At 42.6% G+C, this 20,362-nt stretch overlaps 1 protein-coding gene across 1 annotated transcript in view; it reads right to left on the reverse strand.

Annotated features, from left to right (window-relative positions):
• Positions 1-20,362, reverse strand: part of APBB1IP (amyloid beta precursor protein binding family B member 1 interacting protein) — an 88,549-nt gene that overhangs the window by 18,119 nt on the left and 50,068 nt on the right. The window contains 5 exon segments of the mRNA XM_056107175.1: positions 1,635-1,721; positions 8,685-8,806; positions 10,026-10,185; positions 17,721-17,798; positions 19,802-20,091. Coding sequence (XP_055963150.1) covers positions 1,635-1,721; positions 8,685-8,806; positions 10,026-10,185; positions 17,721-17,798; positions 19,802-20,091 — 737 coding nt within the window.

Genomic DNA, 20,362 nt, shown 5'->3' on the forward strand with positions numbered 1-20,362 from the left:
AACCCAAATCTCATTGCTACAGGGGATACCTGGGTAGTTAATCTCTTCCTCACTCAACCTGAACTTTGGTTAACCCAGGACATCTCACCCCATGGTGGGGTCCCCTGCAAAATGCTCTCTATGCACTTGGTCCCTAGATGTATACTTGTAACTTGTATTGGGTTTCTGGGTGTGGTGTTTGCTCCAGGAGTCCTGGTTGGGTGGTGGGGTGCCTGGTAGGGAGAAAGACATGTGCAGGGACCTGGGAATGGGGCAGAGCACTGGCCCCCAGTGGGAACGAGGCCCATGACCAGGTCTTCCGAGTTTTCTTTCCGGGAAGTCCAAGAAAGGTTGATTCACTGTCCCGTGGGAAGGCAACAAGCTAGAGCTTCAGCATGTGATCCATGGCCAGACATTCACCTGTGCTAAATGCTGGGAACAGCTTGGACTTTTGGGCAGTATTACTATGAGAAAACTCATTATGTTCTTCAAAATATCAATTGCCCAATGAATTTCTGGAGCAGGTCCCAACAGTGTCAATTACTGAAAATTATTAAAAGACATTCTGGACTCCACTGGCTCTCTGAAATAATTTAATATCCCTCAAGAAACGGATGGACTAGCCTAATAATACATACCAAAAGACAGAGATGTAACTGTGTCAGAGATCTCACATCAAGTCTCACACTCCCTGTCACACCTCACTGCTGGAAGAGCATCTCTTTAGGAGCTCACTTTAGGGGCTGAAGAGATAGTACAGTGAGTAGGGTGTTTGCCTTGTAGAGGGTCAACCTGGATTAGACCCCCCAATACCATATGGGGACCCCCCCCCAAGCACCATCAGGAGTAATTCCTGAGTGCGGAGTCAGGAGTCATTCCTGAGCAATGCTGGGTGTGGCCCTGAAACAAAACAAAACAAAAGAACTCAATTTAGAGATTTGGAAATCTTTCTGTCTGATGTCTATGGGTAACATATACAATAAAATGGATGGATCACTAGAAGCTGTCAAGTGATGACCTTTTTTTCTTTTTTTGCTTTTTGGGTCACAGCCAGCAATGCTCAGGGGCTACTCCTGGCTCACTCTGCACTTAGGAATTACACCTGGCAGTGCTCGAGGGACCATATGGGATCCTAAGATCAAACCTGGGTCGGCTGCGTGCAAGGCAAATACCATACCCCGCTGTATTATCACTCCAGCCCATCAGGCAGTGAGTTACTTTTTTCTTTTGGGGTCATGCCCGGTGATGCACAGGGATTACTCCTGGCTTTTCACTCAGGAATTACTTCTGGCAATGCTCGGAGGACCATATTGGATGCTGGGAATTGAACCCAGATGGCCGTGTGCAAGGCAAATGCCCTACCCGCTGTGCTATCACTCCAGCCCTAAGGTGATAGCAAAGCGGGTAGGGCGTTTGCCTTTTATGTGACTTCATAGCCATACAATAACAAACTTCAAGAAAAGCCATACTATCTTTTAAACAACTAACTCAGACACACCTTAATGAACTAAATTGCTATAATTTGATAATAATCCGAGTAAGAACTCCCAAGTTAACACTTCAGTGTGTCTCAGAGTTCTGAGGAGCAAATAATTTAAAAATAGATACATAACACCTTTCTCTTTTCTTCTGCTACTCTGCAGAATTAAACTTACCTCAAGTAAGGATTCTTTGTACTTGGCATTCATTTTCTCCACTGTTTCTTTGTTTTCTTTTTTCCCTTTGTTGTTCAAGTAAAAATTCTACATAAACATTAAGGGATAAGATCAGTAAGTGCCACTGCAGGTAGTGCTGGAGAGAAAAGAACCTGTATGAAAGGAAAAGGGTGCCACAACAATATGGTGTTGAAGAGCAATACCACACATCTAAGAATATTTGAACTCTGGGATTTTTGGTAACAAATTTCTAGATCTACTTAGCAAAAAGTAAATAATTGGTTATCTCAGATATCATCCTGATAGCCTGATATCAGAGCACTGTGTTGTGGTAGAAGTTTAGAGAATATTAGGTCTTCCTGCTGGTATTCAGTCCAGCCTCAAACTTACCAAAGAATCTGCCCCTACAGACAGAAGGTGGAATACAAATGGAGGATTGTGTATAAAACGAGGGGGAAAAAAAAAGAAAAAATGACTAGTGACTAGTTTTCAAATCTCTTGGAAAATCAACGTACTAAATTTAGTAAAGAAACCTCATTGAGTACTTTTAAAATAAGGATGTGTGTGTATGCCTATGAAAGGTGACTATAAAGAGTATAAATACCTGTTCTGTATGTTAAAACTTCATGGGCAGCACCATCACATAAAAGGAAATGTCCAACTTTATATGAATTACAATATGGGTATTCTAAGAATAATTGGAAGTTGTAAAAGGTAAAGGTAAAGGCCCTCCCGTTGATCGTCGATTTGCTCGAGCGGGCCCACTAACGTCTCCATTGGAGACTTTGTTGTTACTGTGTCTGGCATATCGAATACTCTCGGTAGCTTGCCGGGCTCTCCGAGAGGGGTGGAGGAATCGAACTCGGGTCGGCCATGTTGGCCGCGTGCAAGGCAGACGCCCTACCCGCTGTGCTATCGCTCCAGCCCTACTGGAAGTTGTAAGAACTCTTATATGTTCTGGTTAACCCTAGATATGTCATGAATCTTATACTACTATTCAATATACTTACTCTCTTTTCATATTATAAGGAAATCTTTAAATTGTATCTGTGGAATTATCTAATACTTTTATTTGGGAACAAACAAACACTGTCCTCCCATTGTTCATCAATTTGCTTAATCGAGCGGGCCCAGTAACATCTCCATTTTGAGACTTGTTGTTACTGTGTTTGGCATTGCCGCGCGGGCATGATACTCTCGGTAGCTTGCCAGGCTCTCTGAGAGGGGCAGAGGGATCGAACCTGGCTTGGCAAGGCTGGCTGCGCACAAGGCAAATGCCCTACCGCTGTACTATTGCTGAAAATTTATGAAAAAAAGGATCTTAGACTAATGCTTCAGACCTGCCATAAGATTAAGCAAAAAGTTACAGTGCTCTCAAAAAAAAAATGGCGTCTTCTTAGAAATTGGACACTTAAAACTTAAGACAAAATCACACAGAACTAGAAGAGCCAAACAAACATCTCATTGTTGTCCAAACTGTATGTTCTACCTCTATACGTTTTAGCAGCACTTCTTTCAATCTATGGCCCATAAAAAATGGGAAAACTTCATTTTATTGTTAAAATGAGGCACTTGCTTTTCTCTTCTTGACAGCTTCATAAAATTTAATACTTCATGGCAATGCCTTTGTTTGCATCGACCCAGGAAATTGGGTTCTCTCACTGAAACATGGTAAAGGGGTTCCAATTTATTAGCAGGGTAACAAAGTAGCTACTTGTCTACTTTGAAATCTCAAGTATAAAGTGATGAAGCTCAAACCTCAAATGTTGCAGGTGGATCTTATGGAACCCTGGATATTTATGATACTGGCTTAATTTAAGCTTCAATTACCCTAAGACTGGCCTTCATCCTAATACTCCAAAATATGGATGCCACCCAGGCCTCAGAAGGACCTGGGGCAGGCTTTGTGCCACCCTTGCTATGATGTGGGAGAGCCCAGCGTCTGAAAAAGGACACTGGACAGGGCCATGTATGAAAGAGAGAGGATCTAATAGGAAGAAAACAGCCAAGATGGCACTCTGTCTCCTCTGAGTCCTTGAAGGACCCTCTGGGATTAGGTGGACTAAAGCAGACTGGTCTAAAAAGGAGGCCAGTGGGCGATAATATGACCAAATGCTTCCTGGGAAAAGCCACCTTGCTCTAACGAACTAAATCCTAAAGTTACAGGTTACTACCCCAGTTCTTACTGCATCTGTCACTGTCACTGTCACTCCCGTTGTTCACTGATTTGCTCAGCGGGCCCAGTAACGCCTCCACTGTGACACTCATTACTGTGTTTGGCATATTGAATACGTCATGGGTAGCTTGCCAGGCTTTGCTTTGCAGACTAGATACTCTCGGTAGCTTGGGGCTCTCCGAGAGGGGTGGAAGAATCGAACCGGGGTCGGCCAGGTCAGCCGCGTGCAAGGCAAACGCCCTACCGGCTGTGGTATCGCTCCAGCCTCACTATGCAAAATAATTGCCATTTTTATTAAAGACAATTTGATGTCTTAATTGCAAAGGTGGAGAGAAAACCACGCCATCTGCCCATGGCAGTGAAGAAACTGAAACACAAATGCAGGTGGCCTAAGGTATTCAGTGATGAGAATATGGGTGACTTAAATTTCCTTTCTCAACTTGTTCTTTTTTAACAACACATACCGGTAGTTCTGAAGTCAGGAAAACAAGAGCGTCAATGGAAAGGAAAAACAGCGCAGCAAGCAAAACACCCTTCCCTGAATTGATTTTGGTAGCACTATCTCTGAGAAAGTGATTCTTGGGCTTGAAGCACCAAGAGCAGTAAGTGCCAACATCAGGGAACTTCTCTCTACAGCCATAGTCCCTGGCTCTCAAAGCAGTTCTGTTTGCACTCCATGCCCCGAGTCTTTGCATAAGGGGTTACCAGTCAGCAAAAAAACGGGAAAACACAACACTTACAATTGCAGCTACTTCCTTTTGAACATCTGGCCTTATTTAGAAAGAGCAGACCACCCAGCCAGTAAGATCGACTGGGAAGAGGAACTTTCCCAATGACAACCAGACTGAGAAATAAAGTTGTTTTGTAAAAGCAAAAGAAGAAGAGGAAGAAAGCTGATTTGATGAGGAGAGGATGGTTCTATGACCTTAACCCTTACACAGAGTGGTAAAGCCCCCCCCACCTCACTGAACCCTCACCTGTGAGGGGTCTCTGCACTGACTCTCAACTTGTCACTCATGGACTCACTGTAAACTTCAAATGGTTCTAAAAATGAAATTCAATGAAAAATAGCTCTTTCATGGATGTCAATATAAGTGGGAAAGCAAAGCACTATGGAACTGGAATTAGAATCCACACGATGGCTATTGCTATTCAAGAAAGTCACTGTATCACTATATCCCTGTCATCCCATTGATCATTGAATTACTCGAGCAGGTGCCAGTAACGTCTCTATTCCTCCCAGCCCTGAGATTTTAGCAGCCTCTTTTTTACTAGTCTTTTCCCAATGATTGGAGACCCTTTCAGGGTCAGGGGAATGAGACCTGTTGTTACTGTATTTGGCATATCGAATATTCCATAGGGAGCTTGCCAGGCTCTGCCCGTGCAGGATGTCAAAGCTTATAATATGCCGTGCATGGAAATCTTGGTCTTGATTTACAACTGTAGTGAAAAATGGCTGATGTGTATGAGTCAGAGCATAGTTTTACCAGCTTCTCCCAGCAAGCACGGAAGCTGGACAGCCCTTCTGAGAGGGCTGAGCTGTGTGGGAAGTGAAGAGGGAGCAGAGTAAGAAGGAGGTGCCTGTAGAAGAAGGGGCCCACCTCGGGGACAGAGTGAGAAGGGACATGGAAGGAGGGCGGGAGGCACTATTCAGATCTTCCCACAAGGTTCTGACCCCAGTGCCACCATTGGGCAACTTCACCAGCTACCTCTTTTTCACTCCTCAAGATTCTCTACACCATGGCAGGAAGCTTCGAGTTTGAGCAATTTTTGTTCTCACGACCAAGAATCCCCAGGATCAATGCTGTGCCCGCAGGCCGCAGCAGTGGCTCTGAAGAAACTGTGGATGGTATTAGAGTCTCGCCAGTGCTCAAGAGGAAGATGCATGGGTTGGTTTCTGCGCCTGGGGAGTGACGGTAAAATCCAGAGTTTCCCCCAGAGCTGCTAAGTTGCTTGTAAATGGGCTAGGGCCCTGGACCACCATTGGTTACTGCTTTCTCTCATTTAGAAAAAGGGGGGAGTTGCTGTTATCTTCCAAATTGGAGACCAGTCATCCTTCTGGAACTCTTTTCTAATGATGCATCTTTAGGACCACACGTTTGCATACATTTAATACAGATACTTTATTGTGGCAGTAGCACTGTAGCATTGTCCTCCCATTGTTCATTGATTTGCTCGAGTGGGCCCAGTAACATCTCCATTGTGAGACTTGTTGTTACTGTGTTTGGCATATCAAATACTTCATGGGTAGCTTGCCAGGCTTTGCCGTGCGAGCGAGATACTCTCGGGAGCTTACCAAGCTCTCTGAGGGGGTGGAGGAATCGAACTTGGGTGGGCCTGGTCAGCTGCATGCAAGGCAAATGCCCTACCTGCTGTGCTACTGCTCCAGCAATTAAAAAGAAATTAAACAAGGAGGTCACGAGATGGAGATGATACTAGCACCAAGAAGCCAAGATGCACAAAACAAAAGCTAAGCCTGTAAGTGCTTCAAGGTTGAGAGCAAAACCTGAGGGTAACCAACCACAAAGACTTAAATCTAGCATTGAAGCTAAAGCGTCACTTGGCTCCTGCACTTCCAGGTACGAGTCATTCTACACTTCCCACCCGTGTCCACATTCAAATGAGTGGTCTTGAGCTATCCAGTTTGCTGCTGCCCAATCTACATGAAATTTTGTTCAGATAATCTCTTAAAATACTATGTTTAGTTTTTTGGATTTTTTTTCTTACACACCATACTGCAGACACCTGTTGCCTCATTTCTAGACCTAAGTTAACAATATGCAAGTGATTTTTGCACTTTGATCCTGCAAAGGATGAAGGGTAGCAGCAGTACAGCTTTGCAAGTAGAGAAGTTGAATGTCAGTCAGTGTCAATGTTTACTCCTGTCAAAGCCCGGGCAGCTGTTTCCCTGGGAGGGCAGAGGCAGGAAGTTCTTGTCCTCCTGGCTGGCAGTATGGCAAGGGCCAGTGGCATCATGTTGATTTCATTGCCCTTTCTACACCTGGTTTGGACTTTTACTAAAGATAAAGGTTTTTCAACAACGTTCTTCTGATTCTTTTGTTGATTTTATAATATCTTAAATTTTGTTTGTTGATTTTGTAATGCTATCTTAAATTCCTTCAGATAGTATAAGGTTCTGGGGATTTTGTCATAAAGACAGTTGGTTTCTCTTCTTTCATGCTAACCTGGAGGCACATGACAGGCAGGTCCTGTCACTAGGACCTGCTGATACACAGTGTGTGGCTGGCTGTTCCTCTCACTCTCCATGCACTTGTGGGGGTATTTGGGAGGCCTTTCTTTCTCCTCGATATGTGACAGAGGCTGGAGCGATAGCACAGCGGGTAAGGCGTTTGTTTGCCTTGCACGCGGCTGACATGGCCAACCTGGGTTCGATTCCTCTGCCCCTCTTGGAGAGCCCAGCAAGCTACCGAGAGTATCTCACCCACACAGCAAAGCCTGGCAAGCTCCCTGTGACGTATTCAATATGCCAAAAACAGTAACAAGTCTCACAATTTGTTGTGAGATGTTACTGGTGCCCGCTCGAGTGAATCGATGAACAATGGGAGGACAGTGCTACATGGTTAAAGCTGAAGTTGTTCAACTGGCCAGTTCCTCGTATCACTGCTCTGTGGAGTAAACCATTTTCTTGATCTTAGGCATTAGGAACAAATATGGGAATTAAAGCATGGTATTAAGTGTGATTTGAAAACTCCATACTTTTATTGCTTGATATTTGACATAAATAATAATATTTAAATGGTTTGTTGTCACTTTGTTACATCCTAAGGAAGGACTCATGAAAGAGGCATAGTATAAGAAACATTTTCTTTCTTTTTCTCTTGTTTTTGGCTCACACATGATGGAGCTCAGGGTTTACTACTGGCTCTGTCCTGGTGGGGCTCAGAAGACCATATGGGATGCTGCAAGGCAAGTGCCCTACTCACTGTTCTATTGCTCCGGCCCTGCTTTTTCTTGTGAAAAAGCTGCTTTAAAGTGTTCTTTTAATTCTGCCTCTAGGATATGGGACTTTTCCTCTTTAATCTATAAAACATAAAGGTTTCTGGATATCTCCAAGGATCTTGGCCATATCTAACATTCATTGATTTCCTAAAATGAATTTAACAACCCTCCTGCATTTAAAGTTCACTGGAGGTCATGGGAAAAAGTCTACCTTTTGGTGACATCTTTATACACATGACTTGAAGGAAGCTGTCTGAAAACATGAAAAATAGGGAGTTTTATTATGTAGACCAGTGTTTTCCAATGAAGGAGGTACCATCCAGGTCTCTCTATCCACTGAGATACTGTTCAGGGGCCATAATAGCCTCAGAAACAATTGGGTGGGGGTGGCTTGTTTGCTTAAAGAAGACAGATTCTGGTGGGGGTGATAAATTACTTCCTTGAAAAAGGGGCAGTAAGCCAATAAAGTTTGGGAACCTCTGATGTAGACTGTTGAATTTAAAAGCACTATAAATTACACATGTTTTCTCAGGTGCCTCCCTTTGTTACCCCTACATCAAGAAGCAACATGAAGAACAAATATTAGAGTATATTTAATAGAACAATACATAAAGGCACTTATCAATTCCTCAACGATTAATGAATTAATTGGCTTAACTTAGGAGGATTAGTCAACTGATGGTTTGACTTCTGAATCAAAGAAACTAAATAAGTTCTTTTCTTCCTGAATTCTCCCAAGGATTTAGTTTACATTTTGCCTAAGAAGTTAGATTGTGTTTATTAGAAAGGAATGCCTATATTTGATTATTTAATGAATATTTGATTATTTAATGATATTTGATTATATAATGAATGATGACATTAGCAGTGTTAAGAAAAAACCATGTTTTACATAGATTACCAAGTTATCTTACCTGGGGGTTTTTAAATACAGCATATTTTTCTTCTTTTTCCAAAAACAACACTTTGTTTTCTGTGTCTCTTGTCCAGTCTGATAGGACTTCAACAACATTTTCATGGTCTTCAAAAAACCTTTCTGATGAAACAAGCAAAAGCATTCTTTCATATCCAAGATGTTAGCATTTGATAGGTATGAGAGATATCTCAAGATAGAAATAAGATTGTATCCAATTAAACATGGTAAGCTCCCTGTGGTGAAATTGGTATGCCAAAAACAGTAACAAGTCTCATAATGGGGACATTACTGGTGCCCACTCAAGCAAATTGATGAATAATGGGAAGACAGTGCTACTGTGGAATTTTATACCTCCCACTGGCTTTGAGAAATCCCTAACTCTTATATAGCTTATGAAACATTTCTAATTAAGCTTATTCTTTATTTCAGGTCTTCAACTTAATTTATTTTGGATGGCAGACCCTACAATTGAATAAGAATAAACTGTCATAATACTTTGATTGTATTTGCATTTGGGGGCCTTAAATTGTCCCAGACAAAAGTAAACATCAGTAAGATAATTAAGCAATGATTTTTTAAAACAATCTGAAACATAATTATGAAATATGCAAAAAGAACCCGAAAAGATCAGTCCTAACTTTGAAGATAATGTGTAAATGTCTCAACCAAATCAAAATATAAAGAAAGGTTTTCCTTTATTTGACTCAAAGAGTTGAAGAACACTTTAAGGAGTTGTTTTAGAGTAGACCATTTCCTCTAGAAATACAATTTCACTCAAAGTTTCTGAAACAGGCAATTCTGTATTTTCCTCTATTCTCCTAGTTCTGTGAATGATATCAAGAATGAGAAGCAACGGAGTATTTATACCATCATTATTACTGTTATTTTATTCCATCAATTTCTACCAACTGCTCCTTTCTCTTTGAAACTAAACCTCTTCAACCAAACAAGTGGGATGTGGGGAAGGCAAAAGGAACAGTTCTATGAGGCAAAGCAGAGTCCAAGATAATTTAAAAAAGCAAATTCTAGAGAGATATTAGCTGACTGATACCCAGTCCCTCCTGTATTTGCTCAGCTCACAAACTCACAGCAAGAAGCAGTGGTCTATCACTGTCTTTCTTATGGATCCACCAGAGAAGTGGTAGTAATAATAACATGTACACCAGTTTAGCCAGCTGGTGTAATCTGAGACCCCTAACTCAAAGAAACGAAGAGGTCAGCATTAAATGGGACATAAGGGAAGTCTCGGTAGGCTTAGGCTTGCAACGAATGTTTCTTCAGAATAAATTCAAGCCCACAAAGATGCAAATCCACCCTATTTGCTGGGGCTGGGACTTACCAATCTGCAGTTCCGGATATATTTCATAAAGACACCAGTCTACATTGCAGTCACAATGCGTTTTCTCAAAAAGGTTGTCTAGGACATCCCGGGCCAACTGCCGTTCATCCACCATAAGGGACTTTGTGCTGCTGTCATTCATGTGCACCTTGACCACGAGCTGAAGAAAAAGCCACAGAGAAGCTATGGGCTGGAGCGATAGCACAGCGGGTAGGGCGTTCGCCTTACAAGCGGCCAACATGGCCGACCCGAGTTCGATTCCTCCACCCCTCTCGGAGAGCCCGGCAAGCTACCGAGAGTATTCGATATGCCAGACACAGTAACAACAAAGTCTCCAATGGAGACGTTACTGGGCCTGCTCGAGCAAATCGACGATTAAATATCAACAACCAGAAAAGGCCCAGAAGAATTGGGGCCCAAAGCTGCCACTGTTTCTGTGAATTTTTTTTTCTTTTTGGGTCATATCTGGCGATGCACAGGGGTTACTCCTGGATCATGCACTCAGGAATTATCCCTGGCAGTGCTCGGGGGACTATATGGGATGCTGAGAATTGAACCCGGGTCAGCCGGGTACAAGGCTAACGCCCTACCCGCTGTGCTATTGCTTCAGCTCGACGTTTCTGTGAATTTAAGTAAGAATACATACACCACTCCAACTTCTCAATATGAACTCAGTCAGAATCTGAGCATTTGTCGAAGGGGTTGGGATTGCAGAGGTGGAGAATACAATAGACAAAGTCCTTTCCCTGGCTTCAGAGACTTTGTATTCTGATTGGGGAGACAGTAGACAAACAGAACCAGAGAAATGCTGACTTCCTGCTTTCTTGACAACTTTATCACTCTCTCGCTCTCTCTCTCTCCCTCCACCCACCCCTCTCTTCTTTTGGGCCTTATGGTTTGCAATGCAGATAATGAAAGGTTATCAGGTATATTCCTTTATCTACTTTCAACACTCGGTTTCTGTCCAAAATAACCATTTCCAACTATTATCGAAACATTGCTTAACTAAAAGTAAGATCCATGTATATTTTGAAGGAGCCATACATGGCAGTGCTCAGGACTTACTTCTGGCTCTGCACACGGTCATCACTCCTAGCGGGCCCGGGGGACCATATGGCATACCAGGGATGGAACCCAGATTAGCTGCTTGCAAGGCAAATATCCTACCTGCTGTACTATCGCTCTGGCTCCAATCAGGCTCATATCATTACAGTGAATTCTACTCCTATGCTTAGCTGGAGTTGGGACCCATTTTAAGCAAGCCAAGAGTGGTAAAACATGGATGAGATTAAGGTAACCATCTCAATTCTATATTTTGTTATGTTTTTAATTTTTTATTTAAATTTTTTTTTCTTTTTGGGTCACACCCAGTGATGCTCAGGGGCTACTCCTGGCTCTGCACTCAGAAATTACTCCTGGCGGTGCTCAGGGGACCATATGGGATGCTGGGATTCGAACCCGGATCGGCCGCATGCAAGGCAAACGCCCTACCCTCTGTGCTATCACTCTAGCCCCACCATCTCAACTCTTTAAAGGCTTAGAGTAGACCTGTCCTGTCCCTGAGGTTATGTCATGGCAATAATGTTTGAGATTGTAAGTGAGCTAAGGAAAATAAATGTAGACTAAAAAAATAAGCAGTTACAGAGGCATGCAGGAACAGTGGTGATCTAATTTTCATTTTCATTCTACTTTTCAAATAATTTGATGCATTAAGTTCATAGTCAAACTGCTAACAATCCCATCCCAAACACAGAATGTTTGGTGAGCAGAATTTATTAATCTTCATTAAGTACATCATGTTTCACTGAATTTTCCCAGATAGTGTGTTAAAGATGTCCTCATCCTTGATGGGGACCATGATTTTGAGAATATATTTTTTAAGCCATGCGATAAGAGTCTGAAAAACTTCTGTTCTTTTTGTTTGTTTGTTTGTTTTTGGGCCACTCCTGGTGGAGCTCAGGGCTTACTCCTGTCTTTATGCACTCAGGAATCACTCCTGGCAGTGCTCAGGGAACCATATGGAGTGTTGGGGATCGAACCTGAGTCGGCTGTGGGCAAGACTAGCTTCTTACCCACTGTACTCTTGGGCTCCGACTTCATTTTTTTTGGTTTTGGGGATACAACTGGCGGTATAGTTATGTAGGAGGGGTAGAGGGGAGTTATGGGGTGGGGGCTACCCTTGGCTCAGTGCTCAGGGAACCATACAGTGCTGGTGACAAAATTCAGGGCCCTTGCTGAGCTATATCTCCCCCTGCCCAGAGGATTTGTTTCTTTGTTTTTTGGTGTCTGGGATCGAACTCAGGGTCTCATGGATGCAAGCACTCTACCACTATGCTATGCCCTGGTCACTCTCAGGGGTTTGGATTTTCTGTCATATCTGTGTAACTGCAACATATTTTATAGTATTGTTGTTTAAGGGAGCCCCAGGTTTCATGGTGCTATATATCCAGGCTTCAGAACAAATGGGAGAAAGGGGCCCGCTATGCCCCATGTGTTAGATATTATGTGTAAGGAAAAATTTCCCACAAGTTCCTCCAAGAAGACCCACAGTCTCATTTCATTCACCATCAGAAACAAAGCCGAACTTTGGGAAAGAAAGAAATATTTGCAATTTGCATTTTGCATGATCTCCGTCTTCCTCTGGAGCATCTTTGAGCACTTTCTATCATGATTTGTTTGGATGTGATCAGGTTTGGGAGTCACAGCCAGCAGTACGCAGGGGATGTGCTAAATGCGCAAAGTGCGCAAAGCCTTCTGCTCCTCCTCCAGGTCCCTTTTCTCATATCAGGTGAGTGTGTCTCTGACACTGTGGTACTTGCATCTATGATTTAAAATACATCAAAATGAAAACATAGAGCGTAAAAAATCATTCGAATTGGGAGTTTGTGAGCTACATATTTTCAGGGGGGAAGATGTTCTTCAGACCAGGATAGAGTAAAGGTCACCAGGATAGAGTAAAGGTCTCACTTGGAAGTCCCAGAAGGAGGAAACGTGCCTTGACGTTTTCATTCAGACTCAGGTATGAGCCTGGCCATGCTTCACTAGTGATCCTTGCAGGCTCCCTGCCCAGATTTTTGTCGCCACCTTCACTCATATGATGTGAGAAATGGGCTCCTTCTTTTGTGGCAATTTGCCTTCATTAGAGTCCATCAATGTTCTTTGAGTGTAAGAAATAAAGGATGGGGGTCAAGATTTTGCTTTCTCTGTTCTAACAGTCACTGTATAAACCTGCAACTCCTGCTCCATTCCATGACAAAAATCTGGGTGAGGAGCCTGCAAGAGTCACTGGTGAAACGTGGCCAGGCACATACCAGAGTCCGAATGAAACCGCCAAGGCAGTGAACGCGCATTTCCTCCTTCTAGGACTTCCAAGTGAGACCATTCCCAGCTTGCGGAGCCTTCGTGGAAACCACTTGGCCTACTAGCATCTTACTTATCCTTTCACCTGCCTATTCTCACCTGAAAAGGGAAATGTGGGGCAGCACAAGGTTAAGATCTGCCTGTTTCTTTCCTCTAGGATTGATCCTGGCTATTCAAAAATCGTATTTATTATTTGAAAAGTGACAGAAGGAGGAGCCAGGAAGGCTTTGTATGTAGGAGCTGCCCCCTTCGCACTGCCAGTGTGGCTCCCAAGCCCAATCAGACCAAAATAAAACAAGATAGAAATTGCTTAAATGCCCTGGAGAAAGACAGAGGCCATGCACACATGAGAAAATGCTCTACATCACTAATCATCAGAGAGATGCAGATCAAAACCACAATGAGATATCATTTCACACCACAGAGACTGGCCCACATCCACAAGAACAAAAGCAACCGGTGCTGGCGCGGATGTGGCGAGAAAGAGACACTCCTTCACTGTTGGTGGGAATGCCGACTGGTTCAGCCCTTTTGGAAAACAGTATGGACGATTCTCAAAAAATTAGAAATTGAGCTCCCATTTGATCCAGCAGTAGCACTCCTGGGAATATATCCCAGAGAGGCAAAAAGGTGTAGTCGAAGTGACATCTGCAATTGTTTTTCATTGCAGCAGTCTTTACAATAGCCAGAATCTGGAAAAAACCTGAGTGCCCGAGAACAGATGACTGGTTAAAGAAACTTTGGTACATTTACACAATGGAGTACTATGTAGCTGTTAGAAAAGATGAAGTTATGAAATTTACATACAAGTGGTACTACATGGAAAGTATCATGTTAAGTGAAATGAGTCAGAAAGAGCGGGATAGACACAGAAAGATTGCATTCATCTGGGGAACATAAAGCAACAAAACGGGAGACTAACACCCAGGAATGGCTGAGATTAGTACCAGGAATTTTGCTCCATGACTTGAAGGCCTCCCACACGTGCTAGGTGAAAAGGAAGCTCAGATAGAGAAGATAGCACCAAATAAAGGGTGTTGTGAGGACCCTCCCAGGGTGGGAGAAGCATGCTAAAAGTAGTCTATAGACCAAACATGATTGCCACTCAATGCCTCTCTTGCAAAACACAGTACCCAAAAGAAGAGAGAGAGAACAAGGGGGAATGTCCTGCCACAGAGGCAGGGTGGGATGGGGGGGGGATGAGGGGTGGGAGGGATGCTGGGACCTGTGGTGGTGGAGGATGGGCACTGGTGGAGGAATGGGTACTTGATCACTGTATAACTGAAACCCAAGCACAAAAATTTATAAGTCTATAACTGTACCTCATGGTGTTTCACTAAAAAAAAAATTAAGAAAAAAAAGACAGAGGCCATGCAGTTGCAAATATTTCTTTCTTTCCCAAAGTTTGGCTTCAGTTCTAAGCTCCCCAGTCTTCCCTTAGCTGATTTAGAACATTCTATGGTTAGCAGAGTGGAGAATGTAGTTCCTGTGGATGGCGATGCAGTTAATGATGGCTACCCAAGAAAGCAGTGACAAAAATCTGGGCGAGGAGCAGGCAAGGGTCACTAGTGAAGCATGGCTAGGCACATACCAGTGTCTGAATGAAAACACCAAGGCAATGAAAGCGCATTTCCTTCTTCTGGGACTTCCAAGTGAGATCTTTACTCTATCCTGGTCTAAAGTACACCTTTCCCCTCTGAAAATATGTAGCTCACAAACCCCCAATTGAAACAGTTTTTTTTTTACCCTCTATGTTTGCATTTTGATGGATTTTAAATGATAGATTCAAGTACCGCAGTGTCAAAGGCACACTCATATGGTGTGAGAAATGGGGCCTGTAACACTGCATGGAAACTCAGTCATTCCTCAAACGATGGTCTTTACTGTGATTTATTTTTGATGGAAGGCATACCTGCTGCCTTCTGTTGAGTTATAGCTATAACACAGCTACATGTCCAGAGAAACCCTCCCAATGTCATAGCGGAGGAGATTTACTCTTTCCTAATAGAAAAATTAATGGTGTTTGACCACATTTTGTTCCTGCTTAGAAATTCTTTTTTTTTTTTTTTCAGTACCACAACCTCCACGTGGAAGACATAATCCTATTAGTGAGTCACATTCCCATCCTCTTGTTTAGGAATTTTTTTGAAAATTAAAAATTAGTGTCTTTTTATATTTTAAATTTATTCATTAAAGTAGTTTTTGGGCTTTGGGACCACACCCACTTCCTCCTGGCTCTGTGCTCAGTGCTCTCTCCTGGTGTAAGGACCATATTGTGGTGCTGGGAGTCAAGCCTGGCTTGGCTGCATATACGGAAAATGCCTTCCCCGCTCTATGATCTCCACGGCCCCTCTTCTTTTATTTGTTATAAAGAGAAAAAAACAAACCAAAACCTTCTCACATCTTGACCACACTTGATTTCCATCCTTTAAAAATTGTGTTTCAGAATATATGTGAATTCTTTTGAATTACTTAATGAATGCATGTGTGTGTCTAAATTATTTCTCAATGTTCTATGTGTCACAGATTTTAAAGAAATATATCTGGAAGGGCTGCAATGATAGCACAGTGGGTAGGGCATTTTCCCTGCACGTGGCCAACCCGGGTTCGATTCCCAGCATCCCATATGGTCCCCCGAGCACTGCCAGGAATAATTCCTGAGTGCAGATCCAGGAGTAACCCCTCAGCATCACCAGTGTGACCCAAAAAGCAATATATATATATATATATATATATATATATATATATATTTTTTTTTTTTTAACTGAATCACCACTGTTAGATACACAGTTACAAAGCTGATCATGGTTGGGTTTCAGTCATACAGTGTTCCAACATCTGCCCCTCAACCAGTGTATATTTCTTACCACCAAAGTCCCAAGTTTCCCTTCTGCAACCCACCCCATTCTCCCTCTCTCTCTCCCCCACCTCTCTCTCCTTTTCTCTTTCTTTATGGTTCTCTCTCTCTCGGGGCATTATGATTTGCAATACAGATGTTTGTTCCTTTACATACTTTCAGCACACAGTTCTTATCCAGAGTGATCATTTCCAACTACTTTAGGGCATAATTCTCTTGCTTTCTGGTCTGCAGCAGTAAAAAACTACCAATTTCTCTCTGTTCTCTTACTTTCCACAAAAAAGTAAGTAAAGTGGATCAGCTAAGCCATTTGACCCTTCACTCTAAGAATGAACGCCTCTTTTCATTTCCCTTCCACTCCCTCTCCTCCCCCTGGTCTTTTTTCAGGGGGCACCTCCACTGCTGCTCAGGGCTTACTCTTGGCTCTATGTGCATGGATCACTCCTGGAGGGGCTCATAGGATCACATCAGGATGCTGGAGATTGATCCTGGGTCAACCACATGCAAGACAAAAGCCTTATCTGCTGTTCTATCTCTCCAGCCCCATGTGTCACTTATCTTTATAAATAATCCACTGTCACTGCCACTGTCCTCCCATTGTTCATTGATTTGCTTGAGCAGGCTCAGTAACATTGTGAGACTTGTTGCTGTGTTTGGCATATCGAATACGTCACGGGGAGCTTGCCAGGCTTTGCCGTGTGGGCGAGATACTCTCGGTAGCTTGTCAGGCTCTCTGAGGGGGTGGAGGAATCAAACTCAGGTCTGCCATGTTGGCTGCATGCAAGGCAAACGCCCTACTCGCTATGCTATAATCCAATGGTTTCAAATAGTTTGAAAGAGTGGAGAAAGAATACAGGGGTTAAGGTCCATCCCTTGCAGACAGATGATCCAGGTTCAACCACCAGCACCACATGGTCCCCTGGGGCATCACCAAATACAGCCCACATGGCCTTTGAGCAATGCTTGGTGCAGCCCTGGAGTCTCCTGAGCAGTCCTAGGTGACCTGGGTAAGATCCTGGAGCCTGGGTGAATCTTCAGGCCCTTGCATTGAAACATAGACCCTACTGTGTGAGAATTTTCCCAACCCCTCCTCTCCTGAGCACTGCTTGGGAGTCTCTTCTGCCCAAGGTTTCACTAAATATAATTTTTTTCATTTCCCTTCTTTATTTTTAATCTCTAAAAGTGAAGTCAGTGACCTGGTATGACCTATTCTGATCTCCTTTCCACTTGAGATCCATCCATTCAACACCCTCTTGAGTTCAGGAGGGCAGCAGAGGTCACTGGCCTCTCAGCCAGAGAGGTTGGGGACTGCCCCGGAGGTCTTAGACCCAGAAGGACTATGAGTGGTGTCACACAGGGCCAGGCAGCCAGGTGGGCAAATGCTAGAGCTTTGCCCTGAGCATCTGGGAACAATATCATTAAGCGAGAAAATAAGGATGAGGAAAGAGGCCAAGAGGGAAATAGTTTTTCCAGTTTACCTTCTTAACTTTGGCTTCCTTCAGCTTTTCCAATGCAAGCTTTATTTTATCGGCCTTTGCTTGGGCTTCCTCTTCTTCCTGTAAAAAAGCAAGATAGGAACAATTCATGAAACAATACCTGGTGTAAATGAAAGGTTGAAATTCAGAGGTATAAAAGTTTACATCACTTTGAAGAATTTCAATGAGAATAACAATAATCTTGGCCCAAAGATATAATAAGTAGTACCCTTTAGATCTTAGATTAGTAACTTGGTTGAAAGGATTCTAACAGAACATGTATTTAGACTGCTCAAACCTTTGCCTGATCAAAATAGGGTCTAACCTAAGGAATCTAATTTGGATCTCACTTCCTGAATCAGTATACATTCTTTTAGATCCATAGCACAGCATGTAGGGCGTTTGCCTTTGCCGACACGGTGACTGGAGTTGGATTCCTCCACCACTCTCAGAGAGCCTGGCTAGCTACCGATTAGATCAAACCCCATTAGAAATATGTTAAAAGTGATGAAGCTCATAAAGTTTTTCACATAAGGATTCTCATACTTTGCACATACTTTTTGGGAATTGTAACCTCACTGAAATCTTCTCAGACCTTGTACTGAAAGCCTCTGCTTAGAGCACAGTTATTATAAAAAAGACAAGTGATGACAAGTGTGGTCAAGGACATGGGTATAGGGAGCCGTTATGCAATGCTGGGGAGAATAAAAATTGGTAAAATCACATGAGAAGAACAAACTCCAGTTAGATGACAAGTTCTGGAAACCTATGGTACAGCATAACAGTGAGAGCTAATAAATATGTACTATATTCTTGCAACTTTAAAATTTTCTCACCATTTATGTAATTATGTGAGGTAATGGAGATGTTTGTTAATTAACTTTATTGTGGTAATTATTTTGCAAAATGTACTTATGTCAAATCATCATAGCATACCTTGTATCTTAGTATATCCTAAAAATATGGGAAAAAATCTTCTGCTCTATATGAATCATCCATTTTCCAAATAATTTTTATTATTTTCCAAATAATGTTTATTATTAGCCAAGCGGGTAGGGTGTTTGCCTTGCCTGCGGCCGACCCGGGTTTGATTCCTCATTCCCTCTCAGAGAGCCCAGCAGCTACCGAGAGTATCCTGCCCGCATGGCAAAGCCTGGCAAGCTCCCCGTGGCATATTTGATATGCCAGAAACAGTAACAAGTTTCACAATGGAGGCGTTACTGGTGCCCACTCGAGCAAATCGATGAACAATGGGAGGGCAGTTCTACAGTTCAATATTTATTATAAACAAATGCACAAGCAATATGCTATGCTTCAGTATAATGTGATTATATTTAATATTTATATTAAATACTTATACATTTAAAGGGCACTATAATAACTTTGGATTGTATAGTGGATCATATTTATGAATACTGGTGATCATGACAAGTGGGGAAACCACAAAAAATGGAACTGGAGCTTCACTTTAAAATATATATTTTAGGCTGGTTTATTTTAAGATAAGTTCTATAAAATTTGCTTTTTTTCTTTTATGAAACACAGGTTATCATCCCAAAGAATGATAACAGGGACTTTTCCACTTCTTGTCTTCCAGTTTTTAGAGATACACGACTTCCAAGCAGTCATCACTTGTCTGCCCCATAACATTTCTCCCCAACATTGCAAGTGACATATAGCTGCCAAATTCAAAATTCCACATAGCTCCACTCTGAAAATATATATCAAATGCTTCCTAGTCCAGGCTTAGACTAGGGACAAAAGCATAGATAAATCAGCTGCAGCTCACAGCAAGATAATAAAACACAATCATTCCACCAATGCTGAGTTTTATAAGGGAGGTATGTACGTAAACATTTTTAAGCCAAACTATGATAATAACCAAATAAGACCTGGCTATATTTTTTTAATACACACAAATGCATCTTCTTTTTTTATGGAAAACTCTGGCTTTGCAGTGCATATATTTTCTATCCTTGTTCTCATATCTCAGATCTTTGGGTGAATGGATACAGATGAAGAACGTCAGGATGAGGGGTAGTAACAGGCCTGAATCCCGCCATCTCTGTCTCCTTTGTACTTACCCGAGAGAGAGGTTGAGGAGGTGGTGGCGGCAGAGGAAGGTCTAATATAGGATCAGCTGGTGGGGGTGGCAGGTCATCGAATTGGCTAATGCTAACTGCAGCAACATCCACCTCACAATTAAGTGACTCTGGCACGCTGCAATTCGGTACCTCCAGAGATGCTGAATGACAATGACTCTGCGTGGACTCTTTCTGTGCCTGGATTGTCCTCTGCTCAGCTTCACTTATGTCTGCAACCAGCTCTGCCATGAGAGCATCTAAATCTTGGTCTTCCAAGGCATTTAAGGACTCTGATGGGAAAAATCACATTAGTTGATCAAAACAATGGTTTTGTGCATGGAAAAGTTGCACAAAGATTGTTATAACAGTAGTATTCGAGTACTGGCTGCCAAAACCTGGAGGGTGAGGTAATAAGGAGATGTCAGTGAAAAGCACAAACTTAGAGTTAGAAGATGAATACGGTCTGAGAAACTAATAAATAATACTGTGACTGTTGAAAACACTGTGCCGAAAAATTCAATTTTTTCCCCCAAGAAAGTAGAATGTAAATATTCTCTCACA

This window comes from Sorex fumeus, unplaced genomic scaffold (genome assembly GCF_029834395.1).
Source record: "Sorex fumeus unplaced genomic scaffold, SorFum_2.1 ptg000007l, whole genome shotgun sequence".
In the NCBI taxonomy this organism is placed as follows: Eukaryota; Metazoa; Chordata; class Mammalia; order Eulipotyphla; family Soricidae; genus Sorex; species Sorex fumeus.